At 38.7% G+C, this 24328-nt stretch overlaps 1 protein-coding gene across 1 annotated transcript in view; it reads left to right on the top strand.

Moving 5' to 3' along the window:
• Positions 1-24328, top strand: part of LOC146319325 (follistatin-related protein 4-like) — an 84796-nt gene that overhangs the window by 21887 nt on the left and 38581 nt on the right. The window contains exon 3 of the mRNA XM_084729933.1: positions 20594-20760. Within this exon, the coding sequence (XP_084586059.1) occupies positions 20594-20760 (167 nt within the window). The remainder of the gene's footprint in view (positions 1-20593; positions 20761-24328) is intronic.

Raw genomic sequence — 24328 nt, forward strand, 5'->3', positions numbered from 1 at the left:
TACAGACATTCAGTGTTAGTTTTTGCCGTCACCTCTTACATGCAGAGATTTCTCTGAATCTTTTAATGATATAATGATTGCAGACGGGGATATCCCTAAATTCCTGCAGTTGGTGTTCAGAAACGTTTTTCTTAAAATTCACACAAATCCTGACCCAACTTTTTTGAAATGTGTTGCAAGTTTATTAGTTTAAACATCTTGTCTTTGTACTGGATTCAGTTCAATATAGGTTAAAGGATTATTTGTGTTTGCACAGTGTCTCAGCTATTTTGGAATCAGGCTTGCACACCTTTCAATATCTATGACAAACAAGCTGCTTTAACCCCAATATGAACACATAATAGTTAACATGACAAAATAATGCAGCTCTTTCTGGCTTCCTATAAACTGGGCTCCAAACACGACATTATTCTACAGGCATGAGTAATGACTGACAAAGAGATGAAAGGAAACACATTTTGAGCACCACAAGCCTAATGCCATCCAGTTCCATTATGTTCAAGAGAAGGCAGACTTCTCTATGGCTGACATCTCCAAAACTTGGCAGCTCACACCAAAACAATCTGCGTGGATAAACAGCACTAGAGGCTACAGGAAAAATATGTATTTTTAGGCAACAAGCAGGACAGGAGCTAAAGCAGCAGGAGTATCTCAACTCATTGATTATGATAAATAACATCACATGTCACCGTTTAACTTGTTCATGACAACTGTGAACATCACTTAATGACAGAATAAATACAGAGATAATATGAAATTATCTGGAGAAGCACAACTCAACCTATGTATCCAAAAGACATGTCTGTGCCTTCACAGAGCTGTTGCAGCCTGTAATTATAAATAAAGGCACCTTTTGTTGGATGCAGTTTGTTTCTTGTCTGATGAAGGTCTATGAAAGAAACTGAGCTGCATCTTTAGTCTGTGGGTCCACCACAGTGAGACAAAGAGAACAGAGGCCAAAAACTCAAGAGCCAGAGCCACAAAGACAATATCAGTGTTGGACAAATTCAGAGGTGTCATTGCTTCTTAGGTACCTCATCATTTACATCTTATAATGGACTGCAATTACAAAACGGTTTGGATTAAACACTGGTACGCTTCCATGCTGTCAACCTTTCACGGAGTTGTTAGACAGAAAATATGCCTTTGGTCAAATTGCTCTCACCTGCGTTGTTAGTGTAGCATCCAGTTTGTGACAGACATTAGCATGTACTATCTTCTGCAAACACACAGGTCACTTTGTTACTTGGGGTCACAACCATATGGAAAGAGTCCAGTTGGGTTTCAAACCCACGTCCTGCTCGCTTTGAGCTGACAGTTCCACCCTCCAGCCTCTGTGCTGCTCACATATAGTTTAATCATTAAGCATGCAGGAATTTAGCCTGAAACTTTCATAATTATTTTCAAAACTCCTGTCATGCTTGGAGGATCCATAATAATTTAGTAGTGTGGTGTATGCGTTGTGTAGACAAACTTTATTTTCCCATAATTCATTGCACAGTAGAGAGAGAGAGAGAGACAGAGGGAGAGTACTCCAGGGGAAAATATGGAGCAATTAATCAACTTCATCAACTCATCAGCAGCTTTTTAAAACCCCTGTTAGTGCTTATAATGGTGCCATGTTACAATGCACATTTAGTTCACTTTGCTGCTAATTAATCTACTCACATTTTATCACGGTATAAAGGAAAGAAGACGAGATATTTTATACTGGTCAATTGGTAATGTGAGAGTATGGAGAGACTATAGAGAATATTGTTCAGAATCAGGTTGTTTCAATAGACTGATCTTTGTCAGATAAAGAATTTAATGAATGTTTCTTTTATGAGAACATTAGTATTATTAAATCACAGACACTGGTTCAGAGACACAGACTTAATTATCCCCGCCAGGGACAGCCATAGCCACAGGCGTTATGTTTTCAGGTCATCCCATTCTTGTGAACACAATATTTCAAGAACACCTCAAGGGAATTTCTTCAAACTAGGCACAAATGGCTACTTGGACATCAGGATGAACTGAATTTTGGTGGTCAAAGGTCAAGGTTACATTGAAGCAATGAAAACCAAGAACATGGCAGCATTGGTGATGTTTTACATCATAATACTAATGTATGCATTCAGAGCTTTTAACAGGAGTCAGTTGTAAGTATTAACATTGTCCATTTTCCTATTGTCTTATATAACTACCGAAACATAAAATGAGTCTGACTTCCTGGAAACTAGAAATGAGCAGGAACCATCTTGATGGTAAATCTGATAAATCAACCACACTCAACTATATTAATCTGCAAATGTTGATCTACAAAGTCAAGCCCTTGTCATTAAATGATAAAGACTCCCAAAATCTGAGCCAAGTAGTTGGGTTTTTGTCTCCCATTAGTATTTATATCAGAGACACTCTGGCAAAAATTGCTCTCCTGTGTAGATTTATTTTTTCAGTAGCTCTTTACTCTGTTGTATTTAACTGCTCACTGTTTGGTTCATAGTCAAAGGTTTGTATTAACTTAAATACATTACCACTTTGGGTTCAGTCTTATTAGCGGTTTTCAAAGGAACACATCACCGACCTTACATGCACTCCCCAGCCTATTAAAACAGTAGAGATTTGTTAACGCAGAGAAAATAACTAAAGAGACAACACTTACTTGGGCTTGGAGAACACAGATTTTTAACAGAAAGCCTGTGTTCAAACTGGGAGTGTGGAGCTTAAAACATGTGGGTGTTTACCAGGTCAAGAGGGTCTAACAAAACATGCCACTGAGTCGATATTGCAAAATCAAATATTGCAACATTGCCCATATTACTCTAAAACACCCAAGAGAGTTCCCATGATATAAACAGTATGATGACAGACAAAGTTTTTTATCATTTTACAGTATATATAATATGATGATGAATGGGCATGGTCATACATGCATGCGTGCAGACGAGTGACCATCAGCTAACGAGATCAAGTGTACATACTTCTTCGGTCAAAGTCCCATATTTGTGACTGGGCCCTTACTCAGTAGGTGTGACAATTACAGGTACTATGCAACTTTCAGATACATTTAGCAATTGCAACATTTGCAGAACAAATGTAGAGTAACAGCTAGATGGCTATCATGCCCACCCTAGCCAGTCACTAATAAAAACAAACATGCAACATTATGGTGTACATATCAAGTTACTTGAACATAGAAGAGAAGAAAAAAACAGCTCAGAGTCAAGTTGGAGCGCTGTAGCACCTAATAGCTTGTAGGTCACATACACGCTCGGCAGGCTGGTTTGGTAAACTAAACACAGAACAGAGAAGCTTGAATTAAAATACACACAGAGGGAGTGTGACTTCATTCTCTGTTCAAAATTCCATTATTCCACTATATCTTTGCATAACAAATAGTTGTTTACATTTATAAAACCTTTAAACACAGAACAAAGTTCAAAAGAAAAACTCATCAAGCATGTTTTAAATTTTGCAGCTGACTGCCTGAAAACTTTGTCTGTAATAAAAGCTGTCACTTCCCTTGATCCCCAGTCATTATGTCACCCATTCTACTTAACAAAGTTTTCATTTGGCCCCAACCCACTTGTTATAACAGGCTGTCAGTGTTTACACAAGATCTGGTTCAGTTGGGTTCTTCAGTGGTCCATCTGTCTTTTGATCAGCACTGTCTAGACCAGCCGTATAAGTGGTTGCACTTTACAAGCGCTTAACTTGCACATTTGCAACCAAAAACATTTTTTTTTTTTTACACAATTTACACACTATTTTCATCTGGATTGAGTACAGTGATGTCTGAGAACTGGTCTGGAGGATGTCCTACAATGTACAATGTACTGGAGCTACAGTACATTTTAGATTTTTGTGAAGTGGTGAAAAACCCCAGAGGTGCTGTTAAGCAAGTCATCTGTAATTTCCAAGTATTTATCCACTTAGAAATATTACTGTTCTTAAAATGCATCTAACTAATAGTACAGATAGTAATATTTATCACTCCACTTAAATCTTTCTGTACTTTATTCAACAGTGACCTTCCTGCCGTACCAAAGCAGGATAGATGAACATCCTTTTTAGGGCAATGGCCTCTGTTTTAAAAACCACTTGAATATTATATGGAAAATTGATTGTTTAAACAAATAAGAGCTTTAAGTGGACAACCTAGTTTCTATACTCCATAGAAAAACTTAGTGATTTAAAAGAAAAAAAGTATGTGCAGTATGAGCATGATGTTAGATAAGTGTTTCTAATTTGTCACACTTTAAAACAGCAGTCATTAGTTCTGACAGAATAGGATGTTGTTCAATCAGTGGAAAAAATAAGCTTATAATTTCATTCTAGTGCTTCATTTGAGACTAAATAAATAAGAAAGAATGCTCTTTTCTGACTGTTTACTTTACACTACTTTGTTTTTTTCTCACAATTACCCATATCAAACATTGACTTCTCTCTTTTTCTCTATAGACAAAAAACATAACAAATCAAATTCAAAAACAGTATCTAGTTTTTTTTTCTCACCCCTTCACCAGTCTGAATTTAAGAGGCCATTGACCTCTTTAACCTTGGAGTGCTTTTTCTATAAAACAAAGCCCTCATGAGAGCAACATGAAAGAAAATTATTGGTCTTTCTCTATTTATTATTACTATATATTATTCCTCTATGCTGCAGCTCTAATCAGACTATTGTTGGTTAATGTGTGCATGAGTCTGCATCAGAAAATTAGCATCAATTTTATTCTCCTCTGCACCGAAGTCAGGATGCATGTGTGCTGATTTAAACACATACAATCCTTTGTAGATGCATCCACCCAGACATACACAAGAGTTCTCAGCACATCTCATTGTGTATTCTGTCTCTATCGAGGCAAACCCTCAGGTCAGGTCAAGCTGTGGCTCCTGCAGTGCAGAGTTCTGCTGCAGGCCACTAATCTCTCTTACCCTCCTCCTCCCCAAGGCTGAAAGGGCTTTAAAATGAGAAAGACCACTTAGCCAACCCTGTCAGGAAATGCCTTTGCAGTTTACAGTAGGAGGCATAGCTGAAGAGGAAGAGAGGGGGGGTGAGGGGTCTTTCTTTGTTTCCATAAAGATGAAAGATTATCCAGATTGCCAGAGATCTTATGCTGCTATCAGATGAGAGTATCGCTTTAATGAATTGGGTCTCATCCGGCCAAATGAAGTATGGGAGATTAGCTCCAGACTGTCAGCTTGTTTCCATTAAGCCTCTCAGAGCAGGATGACTTTTTTGGCCTTTAGAGACTTAAAATGTCAGTTTTATCAAACCAAAGGGTGTGAAGATAACATTTCGTCCAAATAGTGTATTGAACTTGATTTTCTAAGTGCTGCATTATGTACTCTTCCTCCTTTACCACTTTTTTTTTGCATATATAGTATAGTATAGAGAGTATGTTATGGTATAGTATAGTGCAGTAGACTACAATAGGGTACAGTGTAGTATAGACTGTATACTTTTAAATGGTCTGTGAAATAGACAGTGAAGTTAGTTCACTTAATGTTTTTACCTACAAGCAAATTAAAAAAAAAAAACATTTTGCACTACTCATAAAAAAACAATGGGAATAGAAATAAATGAAACAAAGACAGATGACAGCTTGAAAAAATGTCCTTTAAAAACATTATGTAGTGGGTAAAAAAACTGAAATATAGAAATTAACATGTGGCGACAGGTGAAAATAAACTAATTGTGGGTGGATAATACAATAATATACTCTTTTACTTGGAGAAATCAGAAATGAAAATGATTGTGCAGTATTTTTGACATTAACAAGTGCATTTGACCTTGGAGACAGCAGAGCGGACATGCCCCCAATGTTTCAGAGCATAGAAAGCTGCTAATTTTTTAGGCCCAATTTTATTTACGTAGTGAATTTTTTTCATCCCTCAAATTTGGCTGGTTGGTCAATAGCACCCACAGTTTATGGTGTGACAAACTCAGAACACACATTTATTGTTGCTTTTCACAGTCTGTAACACCAAACAAAGTTCAGAAATAGCTTTTTAGTTTGTTGGTACATGCTAATCTAGTGTAAAATAAAAATCAAAACAAATTGATGTAATTTGACATATATTACGAGATATTTTTAGTTACAGCAGATGAAGTTACAAGATGGAGGAATGGAAATGCAAAGTCTTTTTCTCATGATAAAACTGAAAAAAAAGCACAGACTTGTTCTGTAGCTCTATTAAAAGAAAAATGTCATGAAAAACATGACGGCCTACAAGCTCTCTTTCATTTCAGTCAATGCAATTTGATAATGCCAGAGGGTCACAGTATCTTTGACCTTCAGCAGTCATAACACAAGAAATATTGGAAAAGCTGTGGAAAAATGACTTGCAGCGTGCCAAGCTTAAAAGCTGATATTGATGAACTTTCCTTTTAACTGTATTAGAAATTTACAGGCTTGGCATTAAGGGGATTGTGCAGCAATGGTTAGAGATTCAGTTTCAAATGGTGGGCCCAGCTATAAGCAGCAAAACAACTGAATGTATAGGAACAAGATAAAAGCTAGTATCTGTCGAGTTCAGAGGTCTACCACTTAAAGTGATAGTTCACCCGAAAATGAAATTTCCCTCAATATCTACTCACCCCTGTGCTGATGTGAGAATGGGTGAAGATCTCCAGTTCATATAACACTCCCGGAGCTTCAGCGGATAACAGCGTTGCAGCCAAATCCAGTACAATTGAAGTGAAGTGATATTGAGTGAAATTTCATTTTTGGGTGAACTATCGCTTTAAGTAAACATGTCTGTGAACCCTCCAGGCAGGCAATTAATCTGTTCATTTTCCCGACAGGTTACTCTCACCCTTAGGGATTGAATGACACAGTAAAGAGAGTTCTGCCCTGTCATTACCCAACTGATGCCACTTCATTATTGAGCCTCGTCCTCTGTAAATCCACTGTCGCCTTGCAGTGTGCTCAGGTGCTTAGCAGCAGCAACACCCACCTCAGAAATGTGCTCTGTTGTTAGCAGCCTTTTCCTGCAAAATTGGTCATTAAGTAATGCGGGGGAGACAATTGTTCCCTTTAAATGGCCTGGGAAGTGTGCAGTTCCTGGAGGACTATGGTGGATATCTTGGGTAATGCATATTGTTGAGAACAGCAGAGTTATTTTTAGTGGGTTTTTTGGAAGCATAAACTCTGTGTGTGACTCTCACATCAGTTAGTGTAGTAGAGAAAAATCGTATTATATTCCAGGAAAAGCATTTTAGCTTTTGCCTTTTAAATCTGTGGTTTTACAAAAGACAGGAGTGTGATGTACTTGTCCATCATGTTGCATGTTGTTTGTTCTGCTCTGAGAAATACTAGAAGTTGTTTTTCATAAATCAAGAGGTAACAATTTTGTCAAATTGTCATGTAGTCACCAGAAACTGACCTCTTATTATTTTATTTTCATTTAGTGGCAGAACAGCACAAGTGTTTCTCACGACTTTCTAACAAAAAAGACAATAGGGGTTGAAAAAAATATTGATACACTTCAGTATTGTGGTATTATGTTTTGTGATACTGCATTGATTCTCAAAACATTCTCTTGTGATATTGTGATACATGCAAAGATTTGTGGCCATAGTTCATTTTCTTGATTAATTGATTAGTTGGTTGGTTCATAAAAGTCCGAAAATTTTGATCACTGTCTCCCAAAGCCCAAGCAAGTGAAAGATTTTAAAGACTGAATAAACTGAGGACTTCACAAATCAAAAAATGCTCATATTTGAGAAGCTGAAATTCAAGAGAGTTTTCCTAAATTTAGAACAACAAGCAATATATCACCTTGCTTACAGTATTGGACTATATTGCAATATATAGTAATATACAGAATTGTAACCCCTGTATCGTGATGAGGTATAATTTTGCCAGATTCTTGTCAATGTGCAGCCCTCAAAATCAAACACCATTATTTCACAAAGGAAGGGTCCCGCTGCTGTGAAGTGAAGTTTCTCAACCTGATTTTCTGAATGCTTGTGCAGTTGTGAAAGGAGAGCGAGCAGAGCCAAATATGCTACCAAATTGCTGCACCTGGCTTATTAACACAGCATAAAAAGGATAGTTTTAAAATACTTCCCTCACACACACTCCTACTATATAGACTCGCTCTCTGTCTTCTCTTTGTGATCCTAACGAGGCTTGTTCGCTGCCTAGTTAAGGGGCTCTACTGGAGAAGAAGCACCATCGTGGCTTTGCTAGCAAGTTGAGAGACAGCCAGGCAAGCAGGCACTTTAGACAGGGAATGACAGGGAAGAAAGAGAGGCAGATTAAGACCAGAAAGAAAAGAAGAGAGTGAGATGGAAAGGAAGAGTGACAGGTAGTCAGAGAGTCACAGAGATATCAAGAGGGTGAGAAACTCTGAGAAGGACAAAGACAGAGAAAAATAACCAAGGCTGCAAACAAAGCATCAGGAAGAAAATGAGGCGGTGGGTGGAAGAGAGACGGAGGCAGAGTGAGGTGGAGAGGAAGCAGAGGATTCCTCTGTACCTGTGGAGGAGATTAAGGGTCTGCATCCAGTGTGATTAATGAGCTCGCTGCTGATTGCTCATCCCCATCTCCCTCCTATGAATAATCACCATCCCAGTACTCTCAAAGAGAGAGCTTCTGTGTGTATTTGTGTGTGAATGTCCGTTCGTGTGTGAGAGAGAATTAGTGCTTATGTGTACATAAGAGATAAGAGTAAATGTGCGTGAGAGACAGTAAATGAACAGTATGTGTGTAGAGTACGTGAAAATGATGTGGTATACAGTGTATGCATAGTATTAACTGTCCGTGAGTGCATAGTTATTGATTGACTGAGAAAATGGGTGTGAACGTACAGTATGATATACACCATGAAATGCATTCAATGTGTCAGTGTACTTGAAACATGGATGATATATTCGCTAATGGCTGCAGCCCACCTGCAGAGAGCAGCGCTCATACTGAATGCACAGTGACACACCGAGATCATTTGTACACACTGTGGTCTCCCAGTGGGAGTCCTGTCTCCTTACATGTACTGTACAAACCCACCAGTGTCTTTGTGTTCACAGAGGACATTATCACATGCAGTCATGTAGTGGTACATGTGGATAGTTAATGCTACTTCAAGGAGAAATTCTATTCTCAGTATCAATCCCTTTTTCTATTAAACATTTTGACATTTTTTGTGGGCGGAGCTCAGGTAGAGGCAAAACAATTCCCTAAACAAGTTTGCTAACAGTTACTAGCAAGTTTTGCCAGCTTGTTTCTGAACAATGGTTTAAGAAAATACAAACTCTTCTGAATATGTACAGTCACTCACTCCAGGACTGTGAGTGTTGCATGAAACATTTCACATTAACCAATGGAAGGAGACTGACCAGCCTGTACATTCTCACTCAATGGATAGACAATCTTTCTACAACTGCCATAGGGTTTGATGATTGAACTATCGCCGTTTTCATTTTGCTGAATTTAATGGTCGGTACAAGTGATAGGTGCTGCTCCGCTATGCACTCAGCTGCACAGTGCACACAGCCTGGGCCAGAGAACGAGTAAGAATAAAACAGCCTGTAGAACCAGACTATTTTCACATCTAACAGTGTGAATTAAGGATTTATTTCCACCACTCCAGAGTTGGTGATTGCTACAAGAGTGTAACGACGAACCAAGATGGTTTTGGTGAGTTTTATTTTGTTTCTGTCTGTCATTTAAGAGTTGAAATGAAGTGAGTTTTACAGAGTTAACAAGGCAATTAAAGCTTGTTTTAGTTCAGTTACAGAGGGAAACTTGGATTCAGAAAGTGATCACTTGTGTTTTTCTGTTTAATAAGAAAAATAGGTGTGAGTATATTTCATTTCTTGACATTTTATGAGTTCATTTTGTTTATTTTGTCGCAGCTGGCTCACATCTCTCAGCTTTTATCTTGTCACGATTAACCATTTTCAGTGGCAGCTGGTATGTGATTAAACTTATTTTGGACTGTTAATGTTTCAATTCTGACAGCCAGCAACACAACAAGATGACATTGTTTCTTAGTTATGTGACCTGCTACTCTGAGGACATTCATGATTGGTTTTTCCTTTGTTTTATCTCCAGCTGACACTGTGGCATAATCATGACATTGGCACTAAAAGGGTCTACAAGTCAGTTGTACTAAAAATAAAACCAGAATGTGTAAACAGAGCATCTTTAGATGGAGTTAGTCTCTGCCTCAGCCTGGGATTGAGTGATATGCAGACATGAGACCATCAGAGATTTTGTTTTAGTTGTTTTAATATCTCTGTGGTGAGGCTGATGTGGGCGATGATGCAAATCAGTAAGCAGGGGTGCTTGGTGGTAACATTAGATTTATAAGATTTTTGCTCAATATGATGGACTACCTTGATTTTTCATGTATTTAATTGACTAGATTGACCAGAGACTCACATGCCCATCTGGGCAATTCATCTACACAGTTTATCAATTTAGTTTCCAAAACATTTACCATGTTGCAGCATGAAAACCAAATACCATATACCTTAATGCAGTATGGGAGGTTGTGGGTCAGGAGGTAGAACAGGACTTCCGTTAGTCATAATGTTGTCTTGCGATTAATGGAAGTCCCAAGCAAGTTTCACCATCCTCTCTTGAACAAGACACTAAGCCACCAACATTGTATCTGCACCACCATTGAAGTGTGTGTGTGTGTCTGGTGTGTGTAAATGGGTGAATGAAAGCAAATTGTAAAGCTCTTTGTATATTATTATACAAAAACAGCATATAAATGCATTCCATTTACCATAAGATTTTATCCATATTACCCAGTCCTACTTCAACCTTCTTTAAAAGACCTGTTCCATAATACATTCATAAAAGAACAAATGTTTTCAAAAAGCTTTGGTGAATTATTACTGAACCTTATAACCTTATTGGACATAAAGCTTTTTCCTGAAGGCATTAAAATACACTGGGTAACAAATTTGTTTAGTATTTTAGTTTTAAAGCTTGCATTAGTAGATTAACTAATGTATGCATCTGTATACCTGCATCCTTGTTTATATTCTGCACATGTCAGAGCAAATGTGAGTACATCAAGGTGTAACATAATATATGTTAAAGCTTCACCATCTATCACTGTATGCTACTCTGTTGCATTCATAGCTAATGGCCTCAGTATTTTTCATAACGTTGCAACACAATGAAAGATGACGACAGGTGCCAGCATGTGTCCTGTGATTGGAAGTGCACTCTGCAGCGAGGAACGTGAGTTTAACCACAGCCTGGCACACAGTACAGTGCTATTGTGCTGCATTGCCTGGTGGTCTAAGATTGCTGGTTGTCGTGACTTTTTGGTGGTTGCATAGCAACAATCAATACAAAAAATCCATTTTGTTGCTTGTTGAAAATGTGACTTTGGTTGAGGGCTAACCCAAGAACAAACATGAAACCAGCATGAGGTTATTTTGAAATCCTACAAGTCTCTATTGCTTAGTGGTTTGGCAGCTTTGCAGGAACATGTAGGAAGTGTGAAGGCTGGCAAATCAAGCCCACATACTGTAGCAGCTGCTTTTCACTTAGTGATGAGATTAATGATTAATGCTTGAATTTTAATTTATCAAATGAGCCTGATTTTTTTTTCAAGAGGGTCAAATATGAATAATCAAGTGTGGTGCGCATATATTTGCATACATGACACATGAACAGAGTAAGATGTACTTGTTGAGTGACAGTCTAACCCCCACTAAGGCTGGTTTTCAGTGAGAGAGAGACTCTCTTCTTTCTGTACGTCTGTGTCTCTTCATCAAGTAAAGTACATCAACTTGTCACAGCGTTTATTTCTTGAGAGGCTCCTGCAGGCAAGCGGCAGCTCTGTACCGATGCTCCCCTTGGTCCTCCCCATACGCTATGCAAAGTCCTGCGATACACACGAAATTCTCGCTCAAGTTGAATTTTTTTAACTTAAACTTTAAACCTACACTTCATACAGCGTTGCCTCTGACACTTTATAAAGCATGAGTTGTTTGGCGCTTTTTAAAACATTTAACAGCTTAACAGTGGTGGCTCTTTAGTGTCATACAGAATGGCCAGTAAAATAGGCAAGTTGGTAAAATCATGGTTTTTGATTTTGGAACTATTCATTGAATAATTCCTGAATAATACTCCATGAAATCCTCATGTTCAATGTGAAATGAGCGAGTCTTTTATAATTATATATGTTTCTGAATTTTTAATTCTGTTTTTATCTGGCTGTAGATTAACAATCAAATCAAATTAAGATTAAAAGCTAATAAGATACTACCCGGCACATGAGTATTTTTCTCCCAAAACTCATGTCATAACCAACACAAAAATCAGCTGGTGTGTAAGTCTTCAGAGGGAGGGTTGGCTGAGGAGAGCTGAGAAGGACAGGAGAAGGACAAGATGTTTGACAAGCAAAGCGTTCTTGTATCCTGTGGGCCTGGTTTATAAAGAGATTTTTACAGCTACAGGATCTACTGCTAAAGTCACGTTTGTCTTATGAGTGAAAGTTTATCACAGAGACATGCATCTAAGGACAGCAATAAAATATTCAGTTAAATACCCACACCAGTTTACCAGCATGGTTTCTACAAACTATTTTTGTGAATTCTGAAATAGAGAAGCTTTCTATCAGATTTGATATTTAAATTTCTGTCTGCTAACATTAAGCAGATATTTGTCTGGAGATACATATATACAGTATGTAGTGAGTCTGCCAAGCATCCAGCAATATTCTATTTTTATTCTGGTGGGAGCAGCAACTTGATGCAATTTAAAGACATTTTTATCAATTGACAGACTTGTCAGTGTAGATGGAGCTAATTTGCTCTTGCATGAATTTGGTAATTTGTGGGTGAAGAGACATCTAGGTGTAAACTAAGAGAAATGGAATTGAAAAATTCAAGATTTTAGAACCTGCTACCCAGGGCTGGAATTTCACAGTGGCCTCCATGGCTGCCATGCCCCCCCTCATTTTGGCCTTATGCCCCACAGAAAAATCAGTCCTGCGGTCACTGTGGCTCTGATTACCCCCCACACTGCCACAGCTGATTTAACGATTTTCTCCTTTACCTCTTCCCTGTCAATATGGTTTTTAAACACCAGGGTCTTTTGTCCAAATTGGCTTTTCAAGTATTGCAGAGCAAGAAACAGAGAAAATGCTCATTAGGATGAGCATGAGAGAGCGAGTGTGCAAATATCGACAGAAGTGTTGATGTGATTTAAACTTTATTTGATCATGAAATCTGATGTCTACAATTCTGTGGTTTACAATGCAGACTAGACTCTGTTAAGAAACGTTCTCAAAAAAACTCATTAGCTCAAAATAATGAGAAAATTTCTCATTATATACCGCACACATTTTAGTTTGATATGATTAATTAGAATGACTTCTGACTTCCACTGTCCAGCATTAACAAATTATGAAAAAAAAAATTAAATAAATATTAAATCATCACACTTAAGTTTAATTAATTACATTATTTCTGTGAAGTTAAAATTGTTGCTTTATTTAAAGACCTTTAAATAAAACCAAATGCCAAGTGGCCTTTCCAGGCTTGTTGCTACACATTGAAATAGTCATTATCATCATTTTAATGCTGTTGAAACGATGGTTTTATGAAATCTGGGTGTCACCCAAATTCAGCCCTGTGTGTACTACATACTTGATTGTTTGATCCACAAATCAACAAATCTATGCTTACTGGGTGACTGTTCACTCATATGACTCCTCACATCCCACTCTTTCACCTTTACATCTGTTGTTCTCTCTCCATCTCGCTCTCTGGCCCTCACCACCTCTCTCTTTCCCTCTTCTCGTCTGCAGTCAGGATGTTATCTGTCTTAGCCTCTAAAAAAGTCATGGTGTTCTGCTCCTCTGCTTTGTGGCTTGATGTCTTACTCCAGCTCACGAGAGGCTGGTCTCATAAAAGTGGAAAGGGACAACTCTCTGAGCTGCAGTCTTGAGCTTGCCACATTAGTTATTCCCTGGGAGATCTTCTACGTGCGCTGCATCAAATTTGTCTCTCTTCCTGCCTCACACGCACACATTTTTACTTCTTCTCTTCCGCCCCTGTCTCGTCTCCGTCAGTCTTTTGACATGCCTTTATTTCATTCATTTGCTCATCCTCTTTTGCGTCTACATTATACATTTTCTGTCTTTTGTTTCTCCTTGCGCTTATTTTATTCACTGTGTTTTTCTTTTGTTTAAGTCCTCTCCTTGTCTCTGTCTTGACATGCTTCTCCAGGAAGTTTGCCTCGCTCCCTCTTCTTTCTCTTTCTCTTTCTCTGTCTGTCTTCCTCTCCTTACCAACACTGTACTGTATATTCCTCCCAGAGCTGAATACAGAAACCTCCCTGTTGGCCCTGTCAGCCCGTCCATAGCTCAGTTAGCAGGGCTGATCGATCAGTGGAGCTCCTGAAATCCCCTGAAAGTCAATTACTAACTTACACATTGGAGCTATTTTGGGAAAAGGAGGGAAGCTGTAGGAATCATTAGCTAGATAATGTCATGACAACCTTCCCCAGCAACCCAGGGCAGAACAGGCACTGCTTGTGGATATGCAATTTGTCTTGGTCATCTGAGAATGGGACAGAACGTGGGAGGATGTTTGAACAGATTTTTATCCAGATGCTCTTAAAGTGGAAGTAATCTGTGGTTGAGTTAAACATAGGTGCAGTGTATTGTGAGGGCTGTGATAAAATGCCAATACTTTTTGTAAACAACTAAATGTATTCATAGAGGCAAAAGCTGCCTTTAAATGCTTGGTCAGATTCTTCTTTTTGAATTATTCAGTGATTACATATATTATAATTTAAATTAGAACTTTGCAAACTTTTATCAGCATTTTATGTTACCAGAGTTTTTCTTTGGCTTGTTTGTGTTTGACATTGATGCATTTGAAAAGCATGCAAGTGCACATCTGACTTTACGTGCCTATAAAATAAGTATCTGCTAAAACCCTAAGGTTATCTGGCCGTCACCCTATGGTTTTGTCTGTTCTCTAGACAAAGAATTTGAGCTTTAAACTTCAATATTGTGTTTCCACACCAGCCAGTGATACCATAATATAGAATGACTCTATGGTAGCTCTATTAAAGGGAAGCACATAACTCAAAGTAAGGTATCTAAAAATATTTTTTGTTGGTACCAGATCCAGGTATTTTCCTGGAACAGATAAGGTAGGTTAGGTAACCACTTAGTTAACTTAAATGAACAACTTGAGCCTCTGTGGCATGATGGTGTGGTGTTTAGCACTTGTGGAGTTTGCATGTTCTGCACATGCCTGTGTGGGTTTCCTCCGAGTGCTGCTGTTTGTCCCACCATCAAAAACATGTATGTTAAGTCATCAGTGTCCCTGACCAAGGTGTTGGCTGGACAGGAGCTGGTCCCACTGCTTCTAATTCTAGAATGGGTTAAATGCAGAGACTGACAGTGTGTTCACACTACATGCGTGTACCTGTGTGTGACGGCTACCTCGTTGAACTTCCGTGGCTCACACGCCTTTGGTGTCCACACAGGCAGTGTTTCTGTTGCAGGGCCACTGCTGAAAGCCTTATCTTTCTACACTGAGTTTGCCAAAGAGTTTTGAAGAGAGGAAAATAGCTGTAAACACAAGGCAATCAGTGATTTTTCCCCTTGTTCAGAGAGAGAAGGAGGGAGTGAGAAAGACAGAAGAGAAAGAAAAAGAAAGTGCCCACTGCACTTGACCTGATTTTTTCCATATGTGACATATTCTACAGATATAGACAATTAAACTGAAAGGGTCGTGTTGCTGAAAAGAGATATGACTGTCAACAGGTCATTTTCACTGTGTATTTTTGCAGACAGCCACGCACATCGCTCAGAACAAATAGGCAAGACTCCAAACCCCTAGATGAAGTGTGGCTGAGCAGCACAGCTCAAGTGGGCTGTGTGGCTGATCTAACCTGTTAATACGGGCGCCAAAATAAAAGCAGCAGTAACCGCCACACGCACATGCTGCTTAAGCATGTAGTGTGAACCTGCGGTGAATCTGACTATATAATTTTACTTTACATGGTTTTTCATGATTTTTCTGCATGTGTTTGCCCCTGTCACACCAGCTGGTTCTCATCCTCAGATCGTCAAACACCAACATTTTGTCACACCCCTCAGCATCTCATACAGACACACAAAGGACACTTTAGCATATGTATGAGACACACCAGGCTTTCGAGAAACTTCAATTTGAACCCATCTGCATCAGGTTGACAAAGTATAAAGAGCAAGAAAGTCCGCATACAGAGGAGGTTGGGTGGGTGGATGGATGAGCCAGACAAACACAGGACTTGAGGTTGAGGTTTGTGTCCCGCGTGAAACCAAAGGTCAACGTTATTTAGTTTAAGTTACATAATCTGTTAGGTCACATAACTTGTTTAATGTTGCATACTTATTTTAACCCAAACTATGATCTTATCCTAAATCTAACCAAGTAGTTTTGTTGCCTAAACCTAACCAAACTGCAACCATTTTACAATGTTAAACATGTTAAAAAGGGCTTTTTGGCAGTGTCACATACAGCCACTCAAAGGTATCAGGCCACAACTAGTGTCCAAAATGTACTTTTTTGTCCACCAGTCCAATGGCTAGTGGCTGTTCAAATTTTACCAGCCACACAATCATTTCCCATTGGTTTTTTGACTGGTGAGTGAAACAAATCTACCAGCCACTTACATATTTTACTAGCATTTTTGTGGTGGCTGGTGGTAAATTTGGTCCCTGAACAATCTACAACAGGAAAATCTGAACATTTTAAATGTCCATACATGTTAAATGATTCTCCTATGCATAGTTTCTGTAGAAAATTGGCTATCAACACAAACTAATAACTAATATTACACAACTATTTTTCATCCTACCTTTTCTTGGTCTCACAACTGTAATATCAGTGAGTGTAGATGGTATCAGGATTAATTTCATGGTGTCAAGATTAATTTCACTCCTGGTCCATCTTTCAAAAAGTTAGATGTTTTGTTAACTATAGCCTTTCTGCCAGGCATTAAAAGTGAGGACTGATCAACAGAAGGTTTGGACTGACCTCATATGAAGGGTTTGGCTGACAGTCTCTGGGAATATTCAAACACAGCTGCCCGTTTAGAATTGATTGAACATTTCCTATTTGATTTGGTATGTAGACGGCAGCGTTACAGCCCAGTATTCAGGGCTTTGAGCTGAAGGTTATCTTGTCACCGCTGTCACTGCTGCTTCACAATAGAGTAAAATGAAGGTATTCATTTCAAAATCTGATAAACACAGTGCTATCTGAAACTCACCAGTCAATATTTCAAAACCATTTGTCGGTCAGTCCTTAAAAAACTATTAGGTACAGGAAAGTCTCAACATACCTACTTTTTCATTTTTTGAGTGCAGCTATTTGACTCTGGAATTAAAATTAAAAACCTTCAGTTGCCTTATTTGCATGTATGAAATCAATGACTCAGAAATACTGTCTCAATTTAATTGCACCAGCTTATTTGTCCCTACTGTAGCTGTTGAAAGCACTCCTGCCCAGCGTTTTATCTGTCATAGTCTATTAATTACAGTTTGTGCTTCTGCTCTGACAGAACTTTGAAAAGACTGTCCTCGCTAGCAGACTTTTAAAGCTGTGCCCCCCACTTCTCTGCCTTGAAGGAATCAATGTTAAGTCACACTAGATGCCCATCTGAACAGTCAACTGCTGCAGAAAGACACAGCCAACCACACAGGTCTCACTTGCATGCACTGGATTTCAAATTTAATGTGAGCAGTGGTCTGGTTGAAATTCACAGTGCCACCCTGAAACCACCCCTCCAAGCCATGTCAGATCAATGCACTTCATCCCTCATCTGTCCACATGGCACTCATAGGCTGTTCTGCCACCCAAATTACTGCTCAGCTGAATTATAACTTTGTTGGATCTGGCAGTGTACTGTACCCAAGGCATTCTGAAATATCACTGACAGACCGAGCTGTCAGCACGGATATATCTATCACCTGGAGAGCTGTGTGAAACAGACAGCTAATATCCAGGGGTCTTTTACAACAGCGTTTGTCAAAGTCTGGATCCGGACAGGAAGTCCCCCCTCCCCGAAACATTTCAAAGTCTGTTAGCCATCTACTTGAAGTCTGTTTAGACAATGAAGTATTGTTCCATGTGAGTGTTGAAATGAAAGTTTGTTGTGATACTGGTCTTATTGCTGTTGTTCTGTTCTATCACCAGCACCAGGTCTTAAAAGCCAGTGTTTATGCTGACATGGATTTGTGTGCCATTATAGGTCATGGGGATGCCACTCTGAGGATTTCATTCCCACCAGTTAATAAACTCGTGACGACACTGTAAGGATCCGACTCTATAGGCACTTCAGGTTCCAATTCAATTCTGATTCTGAGGGCTGCGATGGAAATATCAGTACATATTGCTGTATCACAATTTCTACATGAGTGACTACTTGCTACTGAAATAAAAATGAAATATAGCATATTAGTAATGATCCATAATTGAAATAATTAGATTAATTTAGCGTTATGTTTGAAATCTGACTCCAGCTACACCGTACTGCAGATCTATTGCTGAGACTGTACGGAGCAAACACTTTCAGTTTATAACTGTAACCGCTTCAACAGTGGGAGCGGTAGGCAAGAAATGTAACTGGTGTGCGTCACAACACTGGTAACACCCACTAGTATTACAAGCCTAATATGTTGTGATGGATTTAATATAGTTGTGGTGCCTAGAAAGGAAGCACAAGTCAGTTTCTCAGCACAAACATGGCAGTGGTAGATAACAGAAGATACATCCAAGCTACATCAAAAGTTAAGACGTCAGTGTAGTTTATTCTGAAACAGCTCTGCGACTTCATTTGTGATCTGAGAGCAGCTCCATGTCTGATCAGATGTATCACGCTTGGCACATGCTTCGAAGTTTACACTGCTTTGCTAATTATAGGAGCTGTAATAAATAAACAATACCCACTGTGGAAGAAGTGTTTTAAGTCTGACAATAATAAGATTATTAGTTAAAATAGTTTGTGGCAAGATAAGATAGGTTTCTATAGGTTTATGTATTTATTGCAATGATGCTTAAAGCTACTACAAGGAACTGTCATATTTTGTTGATTTTTGAGGCTCCTGTGGACAAAAGTGGTGGTGTTTTCCACTGTAATAACCCCAAAATATGACATCAAAATTAACATGATCTAAATATAAATCTTCTCCTTCTTTTTAACCGGCTAGACAGCTCTCACTGTAACTTTGGCTGGGCAAATGTAAACACAGGCTTGCTTCATCTGATTTCATGCACAGCCTGACCCGGTGGCAGGCATTAAGAATAACTATACAGAAATAGCCGATCTTATTGTGCATGGTCTCGTTTGCTTATTTAGGTCATAGAGAGGAATCAGTATTAAAGATTTTAAAGGAATGCTCACCAACTCGAAACACTTAATCAGCTTGCATTACTCTTTGGTTGGGCTTTTGTCTTTGTGCTGAATGTATTAGCATTTACTTTGATAATACCAGCATCTTTACAGATTTCAGTTTCTCTGCTCCTCCTCTTCTTCTTTTTTGCTCTAAGATTTTTAATCTTAATGGTGCATTGTTTTTTTTAATATATCAGTAGTGAAAAGTGATGCAGCAAGCATAGTTAATTGTATCAGTCGTGTGTGTGTGTGTGTGTGTGTGTGTGTGTGTGTGTGTGTGTGTGTGTGTGTGTGATGTGCCTTGTGTTCCACTTGGATGGCTCCATTTCTGTCAGGTGTCTGTGTCTCTTTATTTAGTGATCCAATCATATCCCGTCCCCAGTCAATACTGACCCAGGGTCACTGACATTTATTATATCAGTGCTTGCATGCCTGAATTCCACATTCACACAGCATCTCACTGTCATCAGCAAACTTATGGATGCTTAAGCGTATTTTGTCATAATTTTTGTTAGCAAAGAGTGTGTACACAGGAAAGGAAAGAAAAATGTGAGGGAGGAGAAGAATTGGGTAGTGCTGTTGCAGAGTTATGAGATTTAATTGTGAGACTACATGGTGCATTCTGTATGTTACATCGACCATTTAGCTGCAAAGACACTGTTATGATGTCTAGTTTTAATACAAGCCTAAACTGACAAAAAGAAAAAGGTTCAGTAGACGACAAAGTTTCCTGACTGTAACTGTCTGTGACTGTACATTTCGTGCCTGGTCACACAGCCTGGCGACGGATACTATTTATGGTGCCAAGGGGAACCTGAGAAGAATAATTCTTAATTTGCCGTAAAGGTGAATTGAATTGGATGGCCATTTCAATGAACATAAATTTCCCTTAATGAGAAGAATGATATTTGGCTAGCTGTGTGTCCTCTGACACGTGGTCCTTTTTCACACTGGATATCCTTCACTCCTGGACAGCTGTTTATCCTCCTCGGTCCGCTAGTAATGAGATGGATGCTTAGAAAGGTATTAAGCTTGGCTACAGTTCCACTACATCAGCACACTCATTCTGATTTGTGATTTTCTCTGCCATCTTTTTTCCCCCTTCTTTCTCCATTTTCCCATTTTTCTAATTTTTTTCTTCTTACTCTTGTCTCTTATTTGCCTCTCTGGCATCAATTCTGTCTCTCTCTAACACCAATCACTTTCCTTCATACTTCTCATTCCAACAGAGGTTGTGCAGCTGAGCCTGGCAGAGGACCAGCGGATCAGCGTCTCCACTGTTACAGTGGGCCTCAGTGCCGTCCTTACCTGTGCTATCCAGGGGACACTGCGTCCACCAATCATCTGGAAGAGGAATGGCATCATACTAAACTTCTTGGACCTGGAGGATATAAACGTGAGTGCATCGTGTTATTTTCTTCATTATGTTGGCTGTCGGTGGTTACTGTTGCTGATAATGGTTGTGGAGTTGATGGTGTTCATGGCGACAGAATTTCACTGTTTGCTCCTTATTTCACAAACAAAAGGCATGCTTAATGAATAACTATTGTTGGTAGGTTGTTATTGGTTTATATGGCATGGAGGTTTTCAAAATGTTGAAAAATAAGCCAGAGTCTTGAAAACATATTTATTTTTGATAATATTGAGTGTAGTATATGTGTAGGTCTTATTCTTCTTGAAATGACAACATCGCTATTAATGTATAGCCAAGTTTATAGCATTATGAATATTATTAAAGCAGTATCAACAGATTTTTGACCACAACTGCTAGAAAACTCCCAAAACAAACTGTTAGACACACAGCCATGACACATTTCAGCTCTCATGCCTAACATGACATTATAATTCCACTGGAATTGTCTAGTTGTCACTCTCCTTATAGCTTGTCTTTTGTTTCTGCTAAGTCCTGATAAAAGATCTGATTATTTCTCTGCCAGATGTTCAAAGCTCTGCACCACCTAGTTGCTAACTTTCTGGCTGCCACTCAGTGCTGGACAGGTGCTTAACCATGTGGTTTTCAGAGAAACGGCTTATTGCTGCTGCTGGAAACGAGAATGATTAGAGTGATGTGACTGAACAATAAAGTAACTTTGCTGCAAACTCAAAACAGTGAGCTGAAAGTGACTGGTGAATTTTCCATCATGAAGGACCCCTTTTAAAGTTGAGGTTAAATTAAATATTTCTTTTTAGCCCCTTTAGATCACACCCTAAGTCATATTGTGCACCTGTTTAACAATATACGCCAAATAAATACAAAGAAATCTGTCTCTGTTCTTATATCAAAATCCAATCACCTTTTTTTCCCCCTGTAAAACAGAATACACCACATTCTTGTGTAGTCTTCAACTAACCAGCTTCAACTAATAATATCACATCATCCACCCATCAATTAATCTTCAGCTTTCAACAGCACAGAGCAAAGATTCAAGACACAAGCACGTCCATTTTTCAGCATTTAAATGAAATTCGTCCCAGTGATGTGTCCTGCCTGCCTCTCCTGTTTCACTCAGAAATTCATCACAACACAGAAGAACTTTAAAATATTGTTGCATTTGGACTTTACATTAAACCAATCACAGTATTGCTATGCAAAACAAAAAAATGTGATCCTTAATAGAACTCCCCTAAAATATGTGCACATACCACCTTATAGTGTGTGTGTGTGTGTGTGTGTGTGTGTGTGTGTGTGTGTGTGTGTGTGTGTGTGATTGTGATTGTGTGTTTTCAAAGTGTTTCCTCATAGAAAGTTTAATTGGACTGCCTGATAAATATTTATTATTATTGATATTTGTAAAGTTCAGCAGCAAGAGAGCACAGTTGGGGGGCTCTTCACTTTGATTGAAAACAAATAGTCCATTAACACATTTTCTAAATTAAATAAAATCACATTGCTGCTTTAAAAGTGTTAAGAGCTTTTTGGTTAATTTCTAATTATGAGCACATTGTTCCTTTTTTGTATTTCCACTTGGCTTGCAGTACTCATAAAATGCTGTTGAGCTCCTAGGAGGTGTGCCAAGAATCCCACTTTCTTGATTAAAAAAAACAAACAACAACCCAATAATAATGATAATCAATGATGCAAAGGGGTTCACGTGGACCATCGCGGATGTAAGCACATGACAAAATTGATATGATGTGGACAATGGAACCATGAATTGCCAGTAAACAACATAGTATCCTGAGGAAGAAAATAAAAATCGCTCCCCCACGTTTGCTCCCCAGCCCTCAGTTGAATTAAAGAGAAAGCAGTAGAATTATAGCTTGCTCAGTGTTTAATGAACTGTGTGGCCCTGCTCCTGTTTAGACACATCTGCTCAGGTGACAGCACAGTGCCGGCCTTGCTTTACCTCACCACCAGATCACAATTCACTAATTGCATGTTAATGAGCGGCCTTGTTGGTCTGCTGCGATGATGAGCCGATAAACAATGTCAAGTGTTAAGGTGGAGACTGGAGGAGAGGTGGTGGCAACAGAGGTCCCCAGGCTCTTGACCGTGCATAATGAGTTTTCACAGAGCTCGGTGATCTGAGAAGAGGAGGGAGAGGGGAGAGGAGCCCCGTCTGTTTTTGACTTTCCTCTCAGTCCAATCAAAGATGAAACTAGAAATCCAAAAATTAATGAAAGAGATAACATCAGTGCTTTGTTGTGTGTGTGATTTCTTAATAATCTGAGTAATGTCTGTGTACAGCGGATGTTAATGCAGGCTAGAAGAACAAGAGAAATAACATTTTTAAAGGAATATGTGAAGTTTTTGTGACCAGTTGGTCAGTTTAGCTAGTTTGGACAAGTTTCACTTGTCCTGACTAAATAATCATTAAATACTCAGTGAGACAATGAAAATGTAGACATTGAAATAAATGACCAAAGTCCATAAAAGGCAGAAGATAAACATCCAGTATAGATATAGATGTAGTGCATGTTTCATTTTAGAAATTTCTAAATGGTGAGAGGAAGGAGGGAACTTTACTTTCCTTCATCCGTCCAGCCATTAGCTATAACCACTTATCCTTGAGAGCACTGGTTTTCAAATATAATCTTTTTTAATTAATGAAAGGCTTCATAGCTCAAAAAATACTTTAATATTTAAATCTAAAATAGTTCATAAATCATGTTCTAAGCTTACAATCCACATCTATCGATTTACTGTACAATGATCCCAAAAATATAGATGCAAAGTAAAACTGATCAATCTATATCATCATCTTGAAGATGCACCTTTATTTTGAAAATCACATGCTATCTCTTTGTCATAAATGTCTGGAAGTGTTTCATCATAAATTTGTCAAATCATTAATTATTTTGTTTTTGTGAACATATAGGAGTGTGTTAAATCGACAGGTTGTAGCAGACTTTGTGCTTTTGTATTGTTGTCCAAAGAATCTATAAAATATTGTATTGTGATTTACACCCATAATTCCCACCTACCTACTATATTTATATATTTATAATCCAATTCTCTTTTGTTGTTCTTTCACATAACTAAATAGAAATGTGAAAAAAGTGCATGCCATATTATTTCAAGGGATATACAGGAGGGGTTTTTCATTATATACAGGGGTCTTGGGCTGAGAAAAAAAAAAAAGCTCTTGTTCTTTAGAGGGCCGTGGCGGGCTGGAGCAGTGAGAGGCAGGATAAACCCTGCACAGGTTGCCAGTCAGTCACAGTTGAACTGGGCTGAATGGAAACAGGCCTGTTTTCAGAAGTTTCATTGGACAATGATTGAAATCTCTCTGCACTCTGGAATGTAACCCCTCAACCTGAAAGCTGAGCCTCCATTACAATCAGTCTCATTTGTCTGTTCCCTCATAGTCATAGTTGCTGCTCTTTGTTGCACATCTGCACATCTGCCCATCTTTTTCTCCACTCTGCTGTTTTCATTTTGTTTATTTCTCTCAGTTTTTAACTCTCAATCAAAACTGGGTACTTTACATTTTGAGTAGAGCTGTGTTCGGTGTATATTGGAA

The sequence above is a fragment of the Lutjanus erythropterus genome, chromosome 11 (assembly GCF_056507025.1).
Source record: "Lutjanus erythropterus isolate fLutEry1 chromosome 11, fLutEry1.hap2, whole genome shotgun sequence".
Classification (NCBI taxonomy): Eukaryota; Metazoa; Chordata; class Actinopteri; order Lutjaniformes; family Lutjanidae; genus Lutjanus; species Lutjanus erythropterus.